Consider the following 20567-nt stretch of genomic DNA (forward strand, 5'->3'; position numbering starts at 1 on the left):
ACGGGCAGGTGGGCGGTGCCGACCCTGGGCCGGCCCGCGGCTCAGCAGGGGAGTGGTCATGGCCCCCGCTAACCTGGAGTGAGGTCAGGCCACAGAGGGTGGTGGGTGCAGCAGGGAGGTGAGGGGATGGAGACTGCACCCCAGTTTGGCCACAAAGAGAAAAAGAGCAGCCCCCCTGCCCCTCAAGGGCCAAAGGTTCAAGGGCAGGTTGGGGGGGCCTCCTTGGGAGGGAGGAGGAGCCAGGAGCCTGAGCAAGGATCCTGGCGGGAGTGGGTGGGTGGGGTTGGTCTGGCATCTGTAAGAAATTGAGGGGCCTCTGGGGAACTGCAGGCGAGTGGGATGGTCAGTTTGCTCCTGTAATAAGAGCGATGTCCCCGGGACCACCCAGATGTCTGGGAGCTTGGCAGGGAATGAGGTGGGGGGGTGCGGCGGCTGCATGACTGGCCCGCGGAGGGCCAGGCCCAGGGCTGGGGCCCAAATCCAGACTGGCCAGAGCCCTCTGGAGGGGTTTCTGAAGATGCAGTGGTTAATAGGGATGCCCTTCCCCCAAGCTGGCCATTTGAGGCCCTGGATGCAGCCCTGCCTGAAGGCAGTAGGCCCAGCCTCTCAGTTATCGGCACCAATCAGCCCTTCCCCTGTGTTTCAGCCACCTTGAGTTGGAGTAACTCAAACTCGTTATCACCCACAGGGATCACGTTCTCACCTGGGAACTGGGACGCATGTCAAGGCAAAGATCCCAGGTGCTCCTCTCCTTCTGCTGAGGCCTGGCCCAGGGCTTGCATGTGAGCTCTCTTGGCCCTTGGCAATCGTCTTCTTGGTTCATGGGTCCGGCACAGCAGGGTGACCCTGGTCCAGCATCTGCTGAGTCTCATCAGACCCCAGGGGACACTGAGGGGCAAGCCGGGGTTCTCCCATCTGTGAGACCGAACCATCTGCGAAGGGGGCTCAGTGTGGGAACCGTCTGTGGTCACCATGGTCATGTGTGTCCCTGGGGACATTCCTGGGGTGGGACTCATGCCTCAAGTCCACCGTGTGCAGGGAAACCAGAGCTCTAGAGACAGACACCTGAGTCCCATTCCTACCTGCCACCTTCCTGTTACAAGACCTCCGCCATGTCACCTCTGCAGCTTCCTCTGTAATGTGGGGACTTAGGCAGGATTTGATCTCCTGTAGCTGAGCAGAGAGCCTGCCCGTGGTGAGGGCCCAGTAAGTGCTGGCCCGCTGTAGTCCCCACGCCATCCCCTACTGTCGTCAGGTGATGTCCTTACAGTCTGGACGGGACCAAGGCAGACACGGCTTCAAGACCAGGGAAACGCAACAATCTCAGCAGAGAACAAACAGCGCCTGGTGGATGCTCAGCGTTTGTTGGACGGGTGACAAATGACGGACGGATGGATGGTGGATGGATGAAGGAGTCAGGGTCTCGGAGGAGGGAGAGATGAATTCTATCTGAGGATACACGGGAAGGCCAGATAGAGGGGCTGGTTGATGGCGGGTCGGGGGAGACAGCATGGCAAAAAGCCCTGGAGGCGGTGGGAGTGGGTGCATTCAGGGAACCACGGGTTGACAGAGGAGCGGGAGACGATGATGGGGGACAAGGTAAAAGGCGAGTTGGAGCCTTGGGATTCCTCCTTGAGTCTCTCCCACCCCGTCAGGTGGAATTTAACTGTAAAATGAAATAGCCCAGGCGTCACCAAACACTCTAACCTGAGTATACTTCAGTCAGTCAGTAAGTAGCCCCGGGGGCTGGAGGCCCCTCTGAGACAGCGCCTCTCTGCCGTGCTCCGTCCCAGTGTCGTCCACCAGGGCGCTCTGTGCTGGAGAGACTTCTAGGTCTGCACCGCCCAGCACAGAAGCCACCGGCCACAGCGAGCAACCCCGCATCTGAAACGTGGCTCGTGCAACTGAGAGACTGAGTTTTAAATTTTACTTGGCTTAAATTTTAATTTCAAGAGCCACAAACAAAAGACAGAACACACTTAAGTGACTGGCTGTGTAGTCTTGGAGGTTCTCTTTTTTTGTGGGGGAGGTAATTATGTTCCTTTATTTGTTATTGTTATAATCTTTTTTAATGGAGGTACTGGGGCCTGAACCCAGGACCTTGTGCATGCTAAGCACTGCACTGAGCTACACCCTCCCTCCCCGAAACACTCTTAAAGCCAGAGAAGCAGGAAGGCCCACATGCCCAGATTGTGATGAGAGAATGAGTTGGGGGTTCCTGGTCAGAGTGGCCCCAAAGCAACACAGGCCACAGAGAAGGGAAAACTTGTGGGCTGGTACAGTCGGCAGAATAATGGTCTCAAAGATGCCTCATCTTGGTCTTGGGACCTGTGAATGAGTCACTTCCCAGAGGGGCAGAGGGGACTCTGCAGGCAGGAATACGTTAAGGCCCCTAGGATAGGGGTGCCCCTGGACTCCCTGGGGCCCTGTGTCACCACAAGGGTCCTCATCAGAGGGAGGCAGGAGGGTCAGAGTCAGAGAGGGAAGATGCTGCGCTGCTAGCGGTGAGGATGGAGGGAGGGGACGCGAGTCAGGGATGCGGCACCTCTAGAAGCTGGAAGAGGCAGGAATCGATTCTCCCCCTGGAGTCTCCAGAAGGACCAGCCCCGCCCACGCCTGTTTTTTAGGACTTCTGACCTCCAAACTGTTAGAGAATAACTTTGTGCTGTTTTGAGCCCCCAGGTGTGCAATAATTTGTCACAGTGGTCATAGGACTCACACAGCTGTATTAAAAGTTGCCCCAACTCCTTGGAGAGATGGCTGATGCTGTACCCTGAGTAGAGAAAACACAAAATGAGCCTGGACATCTTGTGATGCCAGAAAATAAGGACATGCTGAAAACACCCCAGGAGGATGGGGGCGTGTCCAAGGGACACAGGAGTCCCCAACTGAAAGAGCTCTCAGTGGCCAGAGTTGGCACTATCCACCCTGGAAGGTACAGGATGCCCAGTGAATTTGAATTTCAGATGCGTGATGGATCCTTTTCTTAGTAAATGTCTCAAACATTTCATGGGACATCGGTCTACCTAACATGACTGGTTATTTACCTGAAGTTCCGATTTAACGGGCATCCTGTATTTTTATTTGCTAAGTCTGTTAGCTCTGTGAGGTGTGGAGGGAAGGAGAGAGTCATGCATTGATTTGCAGGGTGAAGGATGTGCTGGAGAGCCCCTTCCTCTGGTTCCTAAATTCAGCCCTGACCTCAAGGAGAGGACCCACAGCTACAGGACATTGGGGGAGGGGCTGGCTGGTTGGTTAGCATGGAGCAGAATTGAGTCCCCACACGTTTACTGATATGGATGGATCGCAGTGATCCTTGCCCTAGCCAGGAGCGGGTTTGCTCTGGGACAGGAGCCGGAGGAAGCCCGAAGCCCCTAAGTACTTTCGCCGGGACGGGCCCCAGGTGCCATCCCCAGACCTTGCGCTATTCCCGGCCCGTGCCCATCGGGGGCCGGGATGAACCATAACTGCTCGTCCTCTGTCGCCACCGTGTGGCCAGAGCTGCACACGACACCCTTTCCAGCAACAATTGTGGAGCCGGTTCTGTATTATTTATGTAAAGTGGACATAACCGCCCTTGGCCCCGGGCTGTGGGCTCCCCAGGACCCACACCGGCCCATCATTTTCACCTTCCACTGCCGACCGTCCCTCGCTCAGCAGCTCAGCGCTAGCACACAGTGGAGCCTCCCTAAATGTTTGTTGATTGAATAAACGACAGGGCACCTCCCAAACTGAGATTTTTTTTCTTTACCCTCACCAGATCCCTAACCACCCGACCTACTGAAGTCCTGGGATGCTGCACGCATTTAAATACACACACTGAGTGGGAGGGAGAGAGGTGACTCATGCTGGAGGCTGCTCTGGCTTGTACCATCTGACCATTGGGATTTATCCTGGTGTCCAGCATGAGCAGGAATTGGACTCTTTCTCCAAGAGGTTAATGTAAGTTCTACCTCTAGGCATTGTGGATATTCGGGGCTTGTTATTCTCTGGCTGGGTGGCCCTGGGCACTGTGGGGTGTGAAGCAGCATCTCTGACCCCACCCACTCGTTGCCAGGAAACCCCCCACCGCTTTCTGACAATGAAAATGTCTTTATAGTGTCCCTGGGGGAGCAGGAACACCCCCTCCCAGTGAGAAACTTTCATCCTGATCCTCAGGGATTGGACCAAATTGGCCCTGAAAAGGCTGAGTCCCCATATCTCCCCACACCCCCATCCACACAGAGGGTTCCGCTCGAAAAATTGGAACATCTGATTTTGGTTTATTTCAAGCACCCTTGGGATGGATTTATGTCCCAGCTAAAATGGCTTATGCTTGATTTGTAAAACTTTTTAGTATGCGAACTGTCAGGTGTAAATCCAAGCAGAGGAGCAGAGAGTCAATTTGAAGGACCCGGCTTCAGCAGTAACCAATTCTCAAGCTCCCTAACGATCCCCAGCTGCTACTCTCCACCTGCCTCCTTGCCCTCATAGCCCAGGTTTCTCTACAGTAAACTGCATTTCTCCGCAAGGCAAGGATGGATGCACAGCATCACCACCAGACTTAAAATCAACACTAATTTCTAGATGACAATGACCTGGTGAGCAATTCAGTGTCCTCAGGTGTATTATTGTTATTTACAGTCAGTCTGTTTATATCTGCATCTGATGCACTCCCCCTTGACATTTGGCTCACGTGTCTTGACTGTGTAATCTAACCCAGCGGTTCCCAATCTCAGCTGCTCCTTGGAGTGAATGAGGAGTTTTAAGAAACAACAAAGCCTGAACCCCCAATTCTGCTGTAATTGGTCTTGACCACATGGGGAGCAGGATTTTTTTTTAATTGTGGTAAAATACACATAACATAAAATGTACCACTTAAATCACTTTAAAGTGTACAATTCGATAGCATTAAGTATATTCATAATTTTGCACCTCCATCACCTCTATCTCATTCCAGACCATTCTCATTACTCCAAAAAGAGACCCCACCGCCATTAACAGTTATTCCCCTCCCCAAGCCCCTGACAACCACGAATCTACACTTCGTGTCTGTGGACTGGCCTGTTCTGAACATTTCACATCCTTGGACTCACACGCTGTGTGTCCTTCTGTGTCTGCTTCTCTCACTGAGCATCGTGCTCCAGGGTCCGTCCACGTGGGCTGCTCTCCTCTTTATGACTGATTAATAGTATAGTGTATAGACAGACTGTATTTTGTTATCCATTTACCCTCGAAGGACATGTGGGTTGTTTCCACTTTGGCTGTTTGAACAGGGCTACTCTGAACGTTTGCACACACTATTTTGTTTTTGAACACCTATTTTAAATTCTTTTGGGGTAGACACCTGGCAGTAAAATTGCTGGGTCATATTGTAATTCTAGGTTTAATTTATGGAAGAACCAAGAAACAGAGCTTTTTAATTGCAAATTTTATTGAGATCATTGTAGATTCCCCTGCAGTTGTAAAAGATAACACTGATTCCCGTGTAGTTTGCCCAGCCTCCCCCAATGGTCCCCTTTGACAAAGCGACAATCAGCGTCTCAACCAGGATATATATCCTCATCCGACTTCTGAATTCCCCAGTTTTACTTGCATCTGTGTGTGTGCGTGCGCGTGTGTACTTAATTGTCTACAAGAGCATCAGCTGGGCAGGTTCGTGCACCACAACCACAAGGACCCCTCGAGCTGCCCTGTTATAACACAGCCCCTCCCTCCGTCTCCCCCCACTCAGCCCCGGCAAACACTCAACTGTCCTCCATCACAAAAGATGGTATCCTTTCAAAAATGTTATACAGACAGAATCTGACATCACGTGACCTTTCGACATCGGCTGTTTTTGCTCAGCATAATTCCCTGGAGTCACTAGGATTTTAAAACCTCTCCGGGGAGGCGGGAGTGGGGGTGCGGGTATTAAGGCTGACCTGCTTACAGCTGCCTCTCCGTCTTCCTAGCACTTGAGCTATTGAGGCAACTCACGTGCCTCGGTTTTCTCATCTGTTAAACGGGGCAAGGAGAGCCCGCAGCTCGCAGAGGAGCTGCGCGGTCGGAGCAGACGGCGCCCTCCGCAGCGCCGACCTGCAGCCGGCGAGGCTTTGCGGCGTCGCACACGGTTACCGCGGCAGCAGCCAACCAGCCTGCCCGGGACGCCCCCGCCCTGGCCCCGCCTCCCTTGCTGGTGATTGGAGGAGGCGTCCTGTCACATGCTCCCACGGACCAATAAAGAGGTGCTCCAGAGGCTGGGCTCAGCCGACGCTCCAGACTCGGGGGAGGGCGGTAGGGCTGAGTAAAGCCGAGGCTTCCCTCGCTCTTCCGGGTTGAACAGGCTCTCAGCGGCTTCCTCAGCAAAAGGGAGAGGAGGGGAGACGGGAAGGGGAAGGAAAGACATCTAGCCAGCCCTGGAGTGGATTCATTGCCATTCTTGAAGTGCCAGCCCTTGTGCATACCCCAGGAGGTGGGGCTCGGCACGCACCCAGGTCACCTCTCTGCAGAAGATTCCAGAAACGTTCAGTGTGAGGGCGGCACGGGCGCGCTGCCACCTCTCGGAGTTCTCATACCTAGAAATAAGAATCGGCCTGGGAGGTTACAAAATTAATATATTCTGTGGTTGGTTTATTTTTGATAAACCACCCTTGTGGGCTCAGGGCGTGGGCGGTTCTCACAGATTGTTGCTGTTCCTACGCCCACAAACAGATGGAAATAAATGCTCTAGGTAGGTCACTTTGCGAGATACACAGTTGAACAGGCTGAGGATGTTTTGTCTTTTTTTCCCCCCAGAAACAAATGTTCTGGGCAGAAAAGGGGCTGGGCTAGTTTCATGTTGTTGCATATCAGTTTATTGCTGGGTAACACATCACCCCAAAACTGAGTGACCTGTAACATCTAGCTATACACTAGAATATTACTCAGTCATGAAAAGGAGTGAAGCACTGACACTCTGCATTGTGGACGGACCTTAAGAACATGATGGTCAGTGAGAGAAGCAGACACAGAAGGACACGCAGCGTGTGAGTCCATGGATGTGAGACGTCCAGAACAGGCCAGTCCTCAGACACAGGGAGGGGGTTCCTGGTTGTCAGGGGCTGGCGTGGGGGAGTGAGTGACAGCTCAAGGGGATGGGCCTCCTTGTGAAGTAATGGAATGTTCTGGAACTAGACAGAGGTTGTGGTTGCCCAACATTGAGAGTATACTAAATCCCACTGAACTGTTTGCTTTAAAATGGTTACTTTCATGTTATGTCACCTCAGTAATAATAATAACAATAAAGATAAAACCCACAGTGCACACTCGCATCTGCCTCCTCCCTTTCACCAGCTCCTCCCTTGCCTGTGCCCCATTCCTCCAGATTCTCCAGGGAGTCTTCCAGTTTTCCCCTCTCTTTTGTGCAGAACAATTTCTCCTCTACAGCCAGGTGTGTGCCCTCCCTGATGGACCCACCAGCTCCGCCATTTTGTTCCTTTACCACATCTTTCCATGAAAGCACCAGGCTGATCATTAAACCCGAGGCAGGAAAGCATCCAGGCATGTGGTGGAGGGAAGAAACAAGGCTGATGGTTTCATTTTTTTCTGCAGGAGCATACATGTATGTAAATGGATAGAAAAATCCAGGGGACCTTTGACCTCCCGAGGAAGGGAGGGGACCAGAGACAAGATGTGCTGCCCTGGGAATTTAGCTTCATCTGTCAGCTTGCAATGTGGAAATTGACAGCAGGTGGTTCACAGGGACAGGTCCACCCATGATGCCCAAGGGTGGCCTCTGGTTCCTGCTGCCGGGCACCTGGTCTCTGAGTATGTCCCCCAGCCCCCAAGTGTCCCAGGTGCAGTTGAGCCAACTTCCCAGCCTCCACCATGTCCTCACTGCTGGTCCGTTAAGTGAATGTCCCATACTTTGGATTTTTGGTCACGGCAGAAGCCCCCTCTAGTACGAATTTCTGTGTTGGTGAAACTCTGGCCCGTCTGTCTCTGCCACAAACAGCAGGGGGCTCAGATCATGCCGGGCTTGAGTGCCCCCTTGCCAAAGCTCCTCAAACTCCCCCAGAGAGAGGGAGAGGGTAGGCTACAGAGACAAGCTTTTGTTTTGTTTTTGTTTTTGTTTTTAATGGAGGAAAAACAAATCCAAACTAAAGTCTAGGTTGAACAGTCAGGCTACAAGGCAAGGACTCCCACCTCCCATGCCCCCTGCATGCTCTCCTCTAGGACTTCCCCTCTTGGGGAGCAACAGGAACAGAAATGGAACCTGGGTCTTGGACATCAACATGCAGTGGTCCACTCTGACCCTCAGGAATGCTAGATGCTCAGCAGCATATGGACGGCATGCTGGAGGTGCTGGCGGGCAGCTGGGGCACAGCCGTGACTCCGCAGGATGGCCAGCGGGTAGGAGGTGCCTGGCTGGCCCTGTTCCCAGACTGTGAGCAGCAACGCTTCGCCCCCACCACTCAGCACCAGTCGAGACTGGTTGCCGCAGCAGCTGACCTACCGAGAGAGGAGGAGCCAGCGTCACGGGGAGAAGGGGCCCTGGGCCGGACAAGTGGACAAGAGACTGAGGGGCCCTGACCTGCATCTCAGTGGTTGCCTCACCCTGTTCCTCTGGATGGGGAGCCCAGAGCTCTGCTGCACAGAAAGCAGACTGAGGCCGGGAGGGCACTCCCCTGCCCCCAGTCACCCGGTGAGATCTCCTCTTCCTAAGTCTGTGACCTGGGGATGCCAGCCTCCCCCTGGCCCAGTGTCCCCAGCTGTGGGCAGGGCCATTTGAAGACAGTCCTCTCTCTCTGGGACGCAGCCCAGGTCAGGGCACTCTGGTCTGAACGGAGAGGGAGTTTCCCTGTAAATAGACACTAACAATTTTTCAAACTAAAAAGTTTTGTCATACTTCTGTGTTTGAAGTCTGTTTTAGGACTGGCTATGATTTCTCAGAAACTGCCGAGACTGCTCGGGAAAACCTCACCCGAAAGCCAAGCTGTGATGAATGAGCTGCCGTTCGACAGCTGGTCCACGTCGCCAAAGGGGAAGACGTCCCCAGGTGATGTTCTGCCGCCTCTTAAACGCAAGTTATTTCTGATTTTGCCAGTTTGGGACCTAGGAGTCAGTCCCGCCTGCCCCAGCCCGGGGCCAGCTGTTTCCTGGGGCTTCCCTGAGAGCGGGCAGCCTCCCAGGCCTGTTGGGGTCGGGGGGCTCACTCACCTGCACGGACCCGTCACTGAAGAGCAGCAGAAGGGCCCCCTCAGACGCCACGAAGCGCAGCAGGCAGAGCCCGGGGCCAGCTGGTGGGGCGGGCAGGGGCGGGTCCCCCTCCTGCGGGCAGACCCAGCCTTAGGGTCGGGGTCCCCCCGCCTGGCCCCACTCCACTCCTGGCACTCACCTCTCGCCGCCGCTGCTGCATGTAGCGGGCAAAGAGCCGCAGGATGGCCAGCTTGGCGCCCAGCAGGCCGGGCACGTCCCTCAGGGCAAACGTCTCCAGGTTCCCCCGGTGGGGTGCATAGCAGACTTGGCTGGGGGTCGGGTGCAGGCAGTGCCAGCTGTCAGGGCCTCTGTCTCGGGCACCTGACACCCGAGGACACCTCCTCACGCAGCTGTGCCCCTCGGATGGTGATCTGAAGGCCAGCACTGCACAGGCCAGCCCTCTCTGTACGTCCACCCGGCCCTCCCCGGGACCCCAGAGCCCCAGACCCATGGAGCCACGGGCTCAGCCCGTCCACACTGAGATTCTGACCAACTCTGACACCTGCCCTCCCGCCGTATACCTGTCTCGCCTGGGGTCTGCTCCATTGTTCCCACCTGCAAACTAAGTCCCAATTCTAGCCTCTACCCAAGTCACCGCCGTTGGCTGCCCAGCTAGTCCAGTCATCTGCTGGTCCTGTGTCCCTCCTTTTAAAAGTGTGGGTCAGACCCCTCCTTCCTGCCCCAGTCCCAACAGCGGCCTGTGAGGCTCTATGACTTCGTGTCCTCCCTGTCTCCCCCAGCTCACTCCAGAGTCCCTGCCGTCCTTCAAACCCATCATGCTCGGTCACTTCTTGAGGACTTTGCATGTGCCATTCCCTGTGCCTCAAATGCTGTTCTCAAAGGCTCTTTCTCATCATTCATGTCTTGCCTGAAAGTCACTTCAGAAAGCTCCTCCACAACCACTCTGTCCAGAGTCGCCTCCACCCCCAATCTCACCTTACCCACTTCATTTCCTTCAGAAAACTGCCACCTGAAATCAACTTAGTAATTCATTTGCTTAGCGTTATTCTCCCCTACTGGGCAGTAAGCGCCTGTAGGTGTGCACAGTAGGTGCTTAATACTTGCGGAATGACAAGAAAGGCAGTGGGGAGGGCCTGGCCCCCAGGGGGATAGGAACTCCACGACTTACCCCCCCGGGGGGCGCAGAGCCATGTGGGTGCCATCCCGAAGCAGGACGCCGCTGCCCCCATCTGACAGCTGGTAGCCAAAGCCGTACTTGCTGGAATAATCCACCCACTCGGGGGCCCAGCGGACGGGCCGCCGCTCTCCTGGGGGGCCCTGCACGGCTGGGCACGAGGACGAAGCGGCGTGAGCAGGGGCCCTGGAGGGGGGCCGGTGGAGGGACAGCCTAGGCACAGGAGACGGGAAAGCAGCCCAAGGCGGAGGAAAGCTGCTCTCGCCTCGGGGAGGGAGGACAGCGGGGCGCCGGGGCCAGGCTGCCTCTGGATGTGAGCGAACCCGGCCGGCGTGTGAGGTTCAAAACACTCTGAGGCTCTGCTTTATTTCATTCCCAGTGTTTCGTGTTAAAAAATAAAAACTGCTCAAGGCCATGTGGGACCCCGGATCCCATCCCAGGAGAGGAGCCAGGGCGGCGGTGGGAAACCTGGGGAAGTCCGGCAGCCGGGAGGCTGGGCCCAGGAAGGCGGGCCTCTGCTGCTCACAGCTTCTCAGGGTCTCTTGTGCTGCCCTACCTGGGGGGCCGGAGTCCAGGCAGAGCCGCAGGTTTCTGATGGCCGCCTCCACCTCCTGCCTCGGGGTCTGCTCGGGCCCTGGGGAGACAGAGCTCTATGTTGAGGGGGACAGAGAATCCAGGCCCCTCCGCCCCATATGGGGTCCCTCCAACCAGCCCTGCCCCAAATATCCGGGAAAGTCTTATCTTAAACCCAGAAGGATTCAGGCTTCATTCTCATTTTACATGTGGGAAAATTGATGCCAGGAGGGGGCTGTGCTCCTGGCACTTGTAGACCGCCGCTCCCTGCCCACAGCTCCTGCCTAGGACAGAGTCTCCTCACCCGCCGGGTCACTCCGGAGGGTCCCCTGGGTGAGCAGGTGGATGGGGCCCTCGGGGCACAGAGCTCTGCTCTCTGACAAGGAGGCCTGTGGAGGGAGCAGCAGGGGTCAGCAGCGGCCCCAGCCCCCAGGAGACGCGGAGGTGGGTGACGGGCTCTATCCTCCCCGCTCTGAAGACCCCCTGACCCCTCTGTGCCTAGCCTGGTGGTGAGGACGCCCTCACATTCCCCACTGCCTTGCAACCTCACCTCACTGCCCCACTCCATGGAGTCAGGGTCGGAACCATCTTCTCCTGGACCTGAGGCCTCCGTGGGGGTGAAGGGGCCTGCAGGAGGCACAAGGATTTGGGGAAACAGAGCCTAGCCCCGTGCAGGGAGCATCTCCACCTCCGCCGTGGAGGTGAGGTTTCAGAGCAGGTAGCAGGTGTGACGGTGTGTGAGAGGCAGGCCAGGAAGGAGCACGTGAGGGGTGGGCAATGTGGACTCACAAGGTGGCCAGCACTGGGCCAGCAGCAGCCTGCCCACCTTCCGGAAGAGCCTGCCCAGCGGCGGGGGGATGGTGAAGACGGGCGGGCTGTGGCAGCAGTGCGGGGGCAGCCGGTCCGGGGTGAAGCCCTTTGGAGTAGGCAGTTGGGGGTCAGTCCCCAGGCTTCCTGGGAGTCCTGACCCTCGCCTGGGTCTGTGGAGACACCCAGAGAAGGGCAGCCCCACCCACTGACACCCCACCTGCGTGAAAAAGTCGTCCTGCAGCAGGTGGTCCAGACTGGGCCGCTCAGCCGGGTCGGGCGCCAGCAGGCGCGCGATGAGGCGACGTGCGCTGGGAGACAGGTGTGCAGGCTCTGGGTAGCGACCCTCTCGGATGTTTTGGTACATCTCTGACAGGGGCGCCGCCACGAAGGGAGGAACGCCAGTCAGCACGGTGTACCTGCACCGGGTAGGGGTGGAACCTGGGTGCCTGCTGGCATCTGTCCTGGGCATCCAGGGTTGGCTCACACCTACCTGTGCACACCTGGCCATACCTACCCACACATCCCTACTCCATACCTGCATCAACTCCACTTCCCCACACCTGGCTACCCCGCTCCCACCCGGCCCTTCCTGTCTGCTCAGAAGACTCCAGCATCTCTCTGGACACCTGCCTGCACCTGGGTTACACCTGTATACACCTGCATGTACCTTTCCAATTTTATTTTATCCGTGATTACACCTGTTCCACTCCCACATGTGCCTCATACTTGTACCTCTCCCCTGATCTATCTCCCTGTGTACCTGCTGCCAGCACACACCTGTCCCCACCCGTGTGCATGCCCATACTGATCCTGCACCCCACACACATCCCTTCATAAGCCCTGTTCATACCTGCACACGCAAATGATGGCAGGTGCGTGCCCCTGCCTCCCCCCAGCTGCACACACCAGTCCTGTGTTCGCTCATACCTGTCTGTCCCCCACTCAGTCTCCCCTGCGCATCCTTGCACCTGTGCTTACCTGCCCGCTCATGCTGCCGCCTGCCCACACTGGCCCCTCCCTGGGCAGTCATACCCCCCTTTCCCAGGGGGCCACTCACATGATGCAGCCCAGAGCCCAGATGTCTGACTGGCAGGAATGCCCGTTCCTGGACACAACCTCTGGGGCCAGGAAGTTTGGGGTCCCGCAGAGCACCCTGGGAGAGATAACGGGGGCTCAGGAAGGCTGGGGTCCCTGTGCCACTCCTGGCCCACCGGCACCCACCCAGATAGCCTGCTCCAAGCCTTCCAGTCACCTGTGGCAGCGGCCCCCGGGTCCCACCCTGGTGGCCAGCCCCAGGTCTCCGATCTTCACCTCCATGTTTTTGTTCAGAAAGAAGTTACCTGCAGGGGGTGGGGCTCCGCGTGAGGGCGAAGCCACGCCCAGGCCCTGCAGGGCCTCTCCCCCACACTCACTGAGCTTCAGGTCCCGGTGCACGATCCGCCGCTGGTGCAGGTAGCTCAGGCCACTGACCAGGCCCCGCAGGTAGTAACGCACCTCCGGCTCTGTCAGCGTCTGCCGCGCCTCCAGCACGTGGGCCAGTGACTGCAGGTGGCCGGCAGGTACCCAGGAGACACAGGTGAGCTCAGGTTAGGGGGCACAGTGGGTTTCAGGGACCCGGGAAGGCAGAGGTAAATTCAGCGGGGCTGGGGGGCGTGGCTATGGTGGGCGGGGCAAAGGTGAGCTGAGATCCCAGAGAGGAGCCCAGGCAGCGGTCAGATGGGCGGAGGAGGCCAACGCAAGGGGATCATGCTGGGCACAGGGGAGCTCAGGTGCACTTAAAGTTGGCAAAGTGAGTTCAAGGGCGTCTATGAAGGCCCAACTAAGTTCCGCCTGGCTGAGTGCTGTGGGAGACCTAGGTGGGCCCGGAGGCCATGATGAGTTCTGAAGGGCCCAAGTGGCCACAGAAACACCTGGGCCTGGTGTGCCTAGGTGAGTTGAGAGAGCCTCTGGGTGGGCAGGTGGGCAGACCTTCGAAAAGGATGAGCACAGCTGGGTGTGGTGTGGCCACAGGTAGAAACAGGTAAGTACAGAGAGACACGGGGTGGGGGGAGACAGATGGGCGCGGCACGTGTGGACCGGACGCAGCTCCCTCTCTGCCCCGCCCCCGGGGCACCTGGTGGCTGCAGTATTCCAACACCATGTACACGTGGTCACGGTCAGCAAAGTGTCCGTGGAAGGCCACGATGTTGCGGTGTCGCAGGCGGCTATGCAGGGCGATCTCGCGCTCCACCTGCAGGCAGGGCCCCACGTGTACACCCCCTGCAGGTGCGCACACCTGAGGTTTGCATGCCCGCGGGCGTAACTCCCATTCCCAGGGCAGAGGCCTCTCAGAAGACCCGCTGTGGTCCCAGGACTCCTGGGCACTGATGCGAGGGGCCTACCTTGCCGCGGGGGCGCAGCCGCCCCGCCCCGCCCCCACCACGAGGAATCACTTTGAGGGCAAACACCGCACTGGTGGACATGTCCGTCAGCTTGTAGCAGTGGCTGAAGGCGCCCTGCAGTGCAGAGGGTTGACGAGCTCAGTGGACGGGTGCACACAGGTGTGGGGACAGATGCCCAGGCCTCTCCACACACACAGACACCCCCGAGACACATGGATGCACAGTTCACACCTTCACACCTGGACACACAAGGCAGCGCAACACACAGACCCTCACGAAGTCACAGGGACTGATTCGCTCAGACAGACACATTCACACTTGGATGCCTAGAGCCCACGGTCCCCAGTACAGTACCTGGACACATGGAGCAACGCACACGGTACGACACATCCAGACACACACTCACGGGCTGGGTCCCAGCAAAGCCTCCGAGACCCGTAATGGTAGGGCGCACACCCACAGCCTGGACACGCAACCCACGACGCAGCACGGCGCGCCCGCATGGGTTCCCGCCACCCAAAGCGCGCCGCACAGCGGGCACATCACAGACCTGGGCGTGCACCCACGCCAGCCCCACGCCGGCCCCCAGACTCGCTCGGACACGCGACACACGCACACACGCACAGACAAAAGCCGCGGCGTCCGCCGGTAAACGAGTGGGACCGCACTTCGGCCCCTCTGCGCTCGCGGCCGGTCGGGCGCGCGCCCCGCTCCGCTCTGCCTCGCCGGGACCCGCGCCCGGCCCGGACGCCCCGCTGCGGGCTCGCGCTGCCTGGGTCCCCACCTTGCCGATCAGCTTCCCGCGCCTGTAGACGCGCCCCGAGGCCGGGTCGCGCAAGAAGACGGAGACCAGCGGGCAGCAAGTGCGCCGCCGCCGCCGCGACCCGGGCTCCATCCCTTCCCGGGGGCCCGGCCGGCGCAGGGCGCGGGCGCGGGCGCAGCCTCCGGCCGGGACCACCTCGCAGCGCGGCTCTGGGGGCCGAGCGCCGCCGGAGGCGCGTCTTATTGGCTGAGGGGGGAGGGGTGGAGTCCAGACGTTCCGGCCGGGACGACGCGGTGGGCGGAGCGCGGGGGTGTGCGAGGACTCCCGGCTGGCGGGAGTTCCAGACACCAGAGCGGCGCCGGCGCCCGGCACGCTCACCCGTCACCAATCCCGCGCGCTCAGCCCGCTTGTTCCTCCAATCCTGCGCCTCCCGCCAAGCAGCGAGCTGTCAACGCGCCCATTTCTCTGAGCAGGAGACTGAGGTCAGAGGGATCATCTCATTCTTCCGAGATCTAACAGGGAAGGGCAGGTGGGAGCTAGGACTTGGCAGGGCTGTCCCCAAAGCGCGCTTGAGGTGTGAGTCTAGCTATACTGAATATGTGCCTCTGTGGGTCGTCCTTACATATGGGTCCCCAGAGCCCATGTGACAGTGTGAGGCTTGGTCATCGTGGCACTGGGGAGCCACAGCAGGCTTCAGAGGAGGAGAGAGAAAGAAGCCCGATATCTCTGGTGCTGGGGCTGGTGGGGAGGGGGCCCTGAACCCAGAGGGGCACTGCTGGAAGTTGGGGGCTGGCATATATGGAAAACAGTCAGCAGTGAGAACGGACAGGATTTGGGGGCTGATGGGCAGACTGGGAGTTGTGACTCTTGGCGGGAGCAGCCAAGGAGAAGTAGTTGGATGGATGACACTGGGCAGGCCCTGAGAACTGTGGGGGCATCTCTGAGCTGTGCCCCAGACTCAGTGCCCAGCCCTCTCCTTGCCTTGTTTCACATCATCCTTCCACACAGATGTGGGGGAACTGGCCTTGTCCCCATTTTACAGATGCAAACACTGAGGCCCAGGGAGATTAGGTCGCTTACCCAGCCAGGAAGGGATAGTGCCGTGTGTGAATCCAGGCAGCTGCCTCTGGACGCCTCAGTATTAATCCCCAAATGTTACATAACACAGTGAATGGGGAGGGGTTAGCAGGGCTCCGTGTGGCTGGAATCAGGCCTCGGAATTTTCCAGAGATCAGATTTCGGAATCTGGCCCAGCTAAGCCACCAGGGTTAGGAAACACCATCTGAGTTGTCACATGTCAACCTGGCACATCAAATGAGGGACTTTGAGAGGGCCCCAGTGCATCTGATGGAGCAAGATTCTGGCACCTTTGCAAGGATTCTGGGCCAGTGCAGGGGGCCGGCTGGCTCTGGCCAGGGAGCCCGAGTTCTCTGCTAAGGAGAACCAGGTATGGTGTGGCAGAGGGAAGGCAGCTGGGGGGCTGGTGGGTCTGAGCCATCACGTCACTGTGGCCCTGGAATCCACGGGGGCAGGAAGCCAGCTCCTTCTCAGCAGCACACCTGCACCGCCCGCTCATCCAGGTATCTGCTCAGTGCTTCTGTGGGTGCAGAGCCTGTGCCCAAGACAGGTCCATCCGGCTTTCCAACAGGAGGTCAGCCAGACAGAACCAAGGCCCGGGATCGGGGCAGGTTCTGGGTGCCAGTGTGAGAAAGGCAGGCCCCTACCAGGCAGTGGCTTGTCCGGGAAGTAGGCGCTGTTCTAAGCCCCGTCATACAGATGAGGAAGTGGAGGATCAGGAAGGCACAGGCAAGCCAGGGTCTCCGGATGGTGGTCAAACCCCGACAGGAGTGCAGGTTGTTGGGTCTGGAGCCCCTGCCCCCCAATACTGCCCCACAGGCTCCAGGATCACAGGAGAAGCCCTCCCACTGGGGCAGGTGGCGGAGTCTGTGGGACCCCCAGAACCCTCCTGGGGGAATGAAATCCTAAATTCCCAGCCCAGAGCCTCACAGCAGGCCTGTCAGCTGACATCCTCTGCCCCTCCTCTCCCGGCCACCTGCTCTTTTCCTGGCTAAACCTCCACCTCGGGGCTGGGGAGACCTCCCGTGCCCCGCCTGACCACCCCCGGCCCCACACCGAGCAGGGACACCCTCCCCCCAGCACTTTAGAATGAAACAAGCTTTGTAATAAAGTGAGAAACGTAGCAGCACGATTCGCAACAGCCAAAAGGAAGAAACTCTCCCCGGTGTCCTTTGCTGACGAAGACAGATGAACAGACGTGGCCCATCCACACCCTGGGCCATTACCCAACCTTAAAAGGGATGGAGATTCTGACACTACAGTGCGGATGGACCTCGGGAACATGATGCTCGGTGAAATAAGACAGACACAGAAGAACAGGTACCATCTGATTCCACTCACAAGAGGACCTGGAGGAGTCACATCCATAGAGAGAGAAAGTAGACTGTGGGGCCACAGGCTGGAGGAGGGTGGGGAGTCGGTGATTAATAGGGACAGAGTTTCAGTTTAGGGAATTGGAAAGTTCTGGACAAGATGGTGGGGATGGCTGTACAATAATGTGAACCTGTTTAGGACCACTGAGCTGTGTGCTTAACAATGATTAAGATGGTGCATTTGGTGTTACTGTGTATTTTGCCACAGTGAAAAAAAAAAAGTGGAAACTATGTTAGATTCCCCACCCCTCAAAAAACCACAGCCTTAGGGAGCTGAAGAATACCGCCATTTTGCAGATGAGAAGACTGAGGCTCAGTGCATGAGGCAAGCACAGGAGCGGTTTTGCAAAGGGGCAGGAGTTGGGAGTTGGGGTACTCAGTGGAGCTGCCTGACCCTTGCATGCTGACCCCTGCCCAGGGCTCTGGAGCCTGGGGTGGGCATGGGCTGGAGCCCTGGCCTGGCCACCCAGCCCCCTGAGCCCACACCCTCGAGGCCATGCACTTGATTTCCCTACAGTCTGTTCTTTCCCTGACCTGAGATAACTCTCCAGACTCAGCAGATTTCCTGGGAGAAGCCGGCAATCTTTGCTCAAAATACCTGCGGCAGGTGGAGGGGGTGGCTGCTGAGACAGCGCGGGGCACTGGACTCCCGAGGGAGGCTGGCGGGCCTGGGTGCGGGGTCAGCAGTGGCGTGGCCCCCCTAATTCCAGAAGTTTCCCTAGCTGGGGTAGGCAGACGAGACTCAGCCCGGCTCCCAGGTCCCTCTCTAGCCTCCTGCCTCCTGGACTTTGAAACGCAGTGCTTGCCCTCCTGCCTGACTTGGCCAGAACTGGCAGGTCCCTGGGGACGGCCAGTGAGCAGAGCTGGTGGGAGGGACCCACCCCAGTGCTCCAGACACCCCGTGACTGCAGCTTCCTCTCAGACTGCCCTCAAGACTGGCCCATCTCTGGGGAAGGGGTGGGGTTGCCTGGACCTGGGTGCCACGTCCTCGGAGCCTCCCCCAGGAACAAACCTTGTCCTGGCCTCTCCCAGCACCCACTGTCTTTGGCTCCTTCTAGAAGCAGGGTCCTCCATTGTCCTCCGGGACACCTCTCTGTGGACTTGTCCCCCACCTTTCTTGCTAAATCTTCTGAGTTCTCGTCTGAGGCTCCTCTCCCTCTCCTGGTGCCCAGGGCTCAGTGTGGAAGCCCCCCACCCCCTTTCTTCACTCTCTTCCGCCGCCGATGTGGTTCAGGCCAGTGGGAGACAGTCAGGGCCCTGTCTCAGTCTGGCCTTTGCCAAATGCAGAGCCTGAGGCAAGGGTTGAGTGCAGTGAGTGATCTGGGAAGCACACTGTCCTGTTACTTAGCTTGGGACACTCCTACACATGCTCCACACTGTAGCTCAGAGAGTGATGGAGTGACAGATGGGACAGGGAGGTGTGTGTGGTGGGGGCCACTGTGGGGCTCGATGACCCCCCAATCCGGGAACAGAGCCTCACCTGTGATCAGCCACTCCACCTCTCCCCTTTGACCCGTGACACTAGGACCCGTCTACAGGCAGGGTGGTGGGTAGACAGGGTCAGGGAGGGAGTATCCAGAGTACAGTTTGGGGGATATTGATGCCTATCTGGGGAGCCCAGGGGTGATCCAGAGGAAGAGATGAAACTGAAGACACCACTGGGGGCCTCCCTGGCAGGACCAAACAGGGCCCAGGGTCAGGATCATCCAGGACAGCTGTGGCCAGGTCTGGGAACACAATGTGTGTGGACTCTCGGAGGGTGGCTGAGAGCTGGACTCAGGGATGCTCTGGGGCCCAGGGCCAGAAAGCCCACCCTCTTCCTGACAGCAGGAAGCTTTCCAGAACCAAATCAGATCATATACAAAAGCCTGCGAGTGTGCCCCCGTGGCCCTTCCACACACCCACTCCCTCATCCTGGTCCGGCCCCCCTGGCCTCTGTCAGTCTGAGATCCCATACCAAGCTCATCCTAACCTCAGGGTCTTTGCACATGTCATTCCCGCTGCCCAAAGTGCTCTCCACCCCCTAGTCTTCACCCAGAAGCTCCTTCTTATCTTCCAGGACCCAGGTAGGGGCCACCCACACCCCGTGAGTCCCTCTGTGGTACACTCACCACCTGAAATCATGCCATTTCTTTGCTAGTTTGCAGGTTTCTGTCCCACAGGACTGGATGTGTGTTTCCTTGCTGTGTCCCCTGTATGTGCTGACCCGTTGGGGAGCCTTGGGCAAGTTCAGACCCCCCCTCCACAGGCTGCCCCAGACCCCGCCTGCTGGGTGGTCATCCTCAGGGTCCTGACTAGATGCTGCTCCTCCAGGTGCACTTCCCCCCCGAGTACCCTCAGCCCAACACCGCCTCGACCTCTGCTAAGGGACCTGGATTGGTGCTGGCTGCATGCAAACTCTGTGTGGGCATCAGAACCAGCTAGATGTCCACAAGAGTACTCCATATCTCACCTGCTTGTGTCTTTTTATCAATGATGAGAGAAATAGCTCAATGTCATGTGGGCTCCTGGATGAGATCCCGGAACAGAAAAAAAATTGGTTGGAAAAAAGAAAAGAAACTGGTGGTATCCAAATAACATTTGGAGTTTGGTCAATAGTAACAGTGATCACTAATACTGTTCATTGTAGTGGTAACAGACCGATGTCACTTCTTTAGGTGTGACAAATAGTCATTGTCTTCTGTGGCTGTTGTAAGATATTACCACAAACTTGGTGGCTGAGGAAAACACACATTTATCATCTCACATTCTGGAGGTCAGAAGTCCTAAACCCAGGCGTGGGCAGGGCTACTCCTTCAGAGACCCAGGGAGGAGCGGCTCCTGCCTTCTCCAGCTTCTAGAGGCCCCACATCCCTGGCTCGCGGCCCCCCCTCCATCCTCACCGCCAACAGTGCAGCATCTCCCGTTTCTCTCTGACTCTGACCTCCTGCCTCCCTCTGATGAGGACCCTGTGATGGCATGGGATCCCCCAGGAATCCAGGGTCACCCCCATCCCAGGGGCCTTAAACCTACCTGCAAAGTCGCCTCTGCCCATGAGGTGACATGTCCTCAGGTCCAGAGACCAGGACATAGACATCCTAGGGGGCGAGGGGGCGGGGACATTATACGACTAATGACAAAGGGTAGGCAGAAAGTCTCTGATATCTTTGCAACTTTCTGTAAATCTAAAATTATTCTAAAATAAAAATTATCTTTCAAGGAAAAAAAGAATTAAGGACAAAAGGGTGTAGCTCAGTGGTAGAGCACATGACTAGCGT

At 57.6% G+C, this 20567-nt stretch overlaps 1 protein-coding gene across 1 annotated transcript; it reads right to left on the reverse strand.

Moving 5' to 3' along the window:
• Positions 1–8082: 8082 nt before the first annotated feature.
• On the reverse strand, positions 8083–15059 carry PLK5 (polo like kinase 5 (inactive)). Its single transcript, XM_072948096.1, is given in 15 exon segments — positions 8083–8451; positions 9160–9270; positions 10328–10369; positions 10372–10484; positions 10890–10967; positions 11211–11295; positions 11457–11533; positions 11696–11822; positions 11934–12132; positions 12774–12869; positions 12969–13056; positions 13129–13258; positions 13830–13946; positions 14098–14211; positions 14882–15059. Coding segments are annotated over 15 exon segments (1674 nt in total). The 5' UTR covers positions 14993–15059; the 3' UTR covers positions 8083–8265.
• Positions 15060–20567: the final 5508 nt, after the last annotated feature.

This window comes from Vicugna pacos, chromosome 22, assembly GCF_048564905.1.
Source record: "Vicugna pacos chromosome 22, VicPac4, whole genome shotgun sequence".
Classification (NCBI taxonomy): Eukaryota; Metazoa; Chordata; class Mammalia; order Artiodactyla; family Camelidae; genus Vicugna; species Vicugna pacos.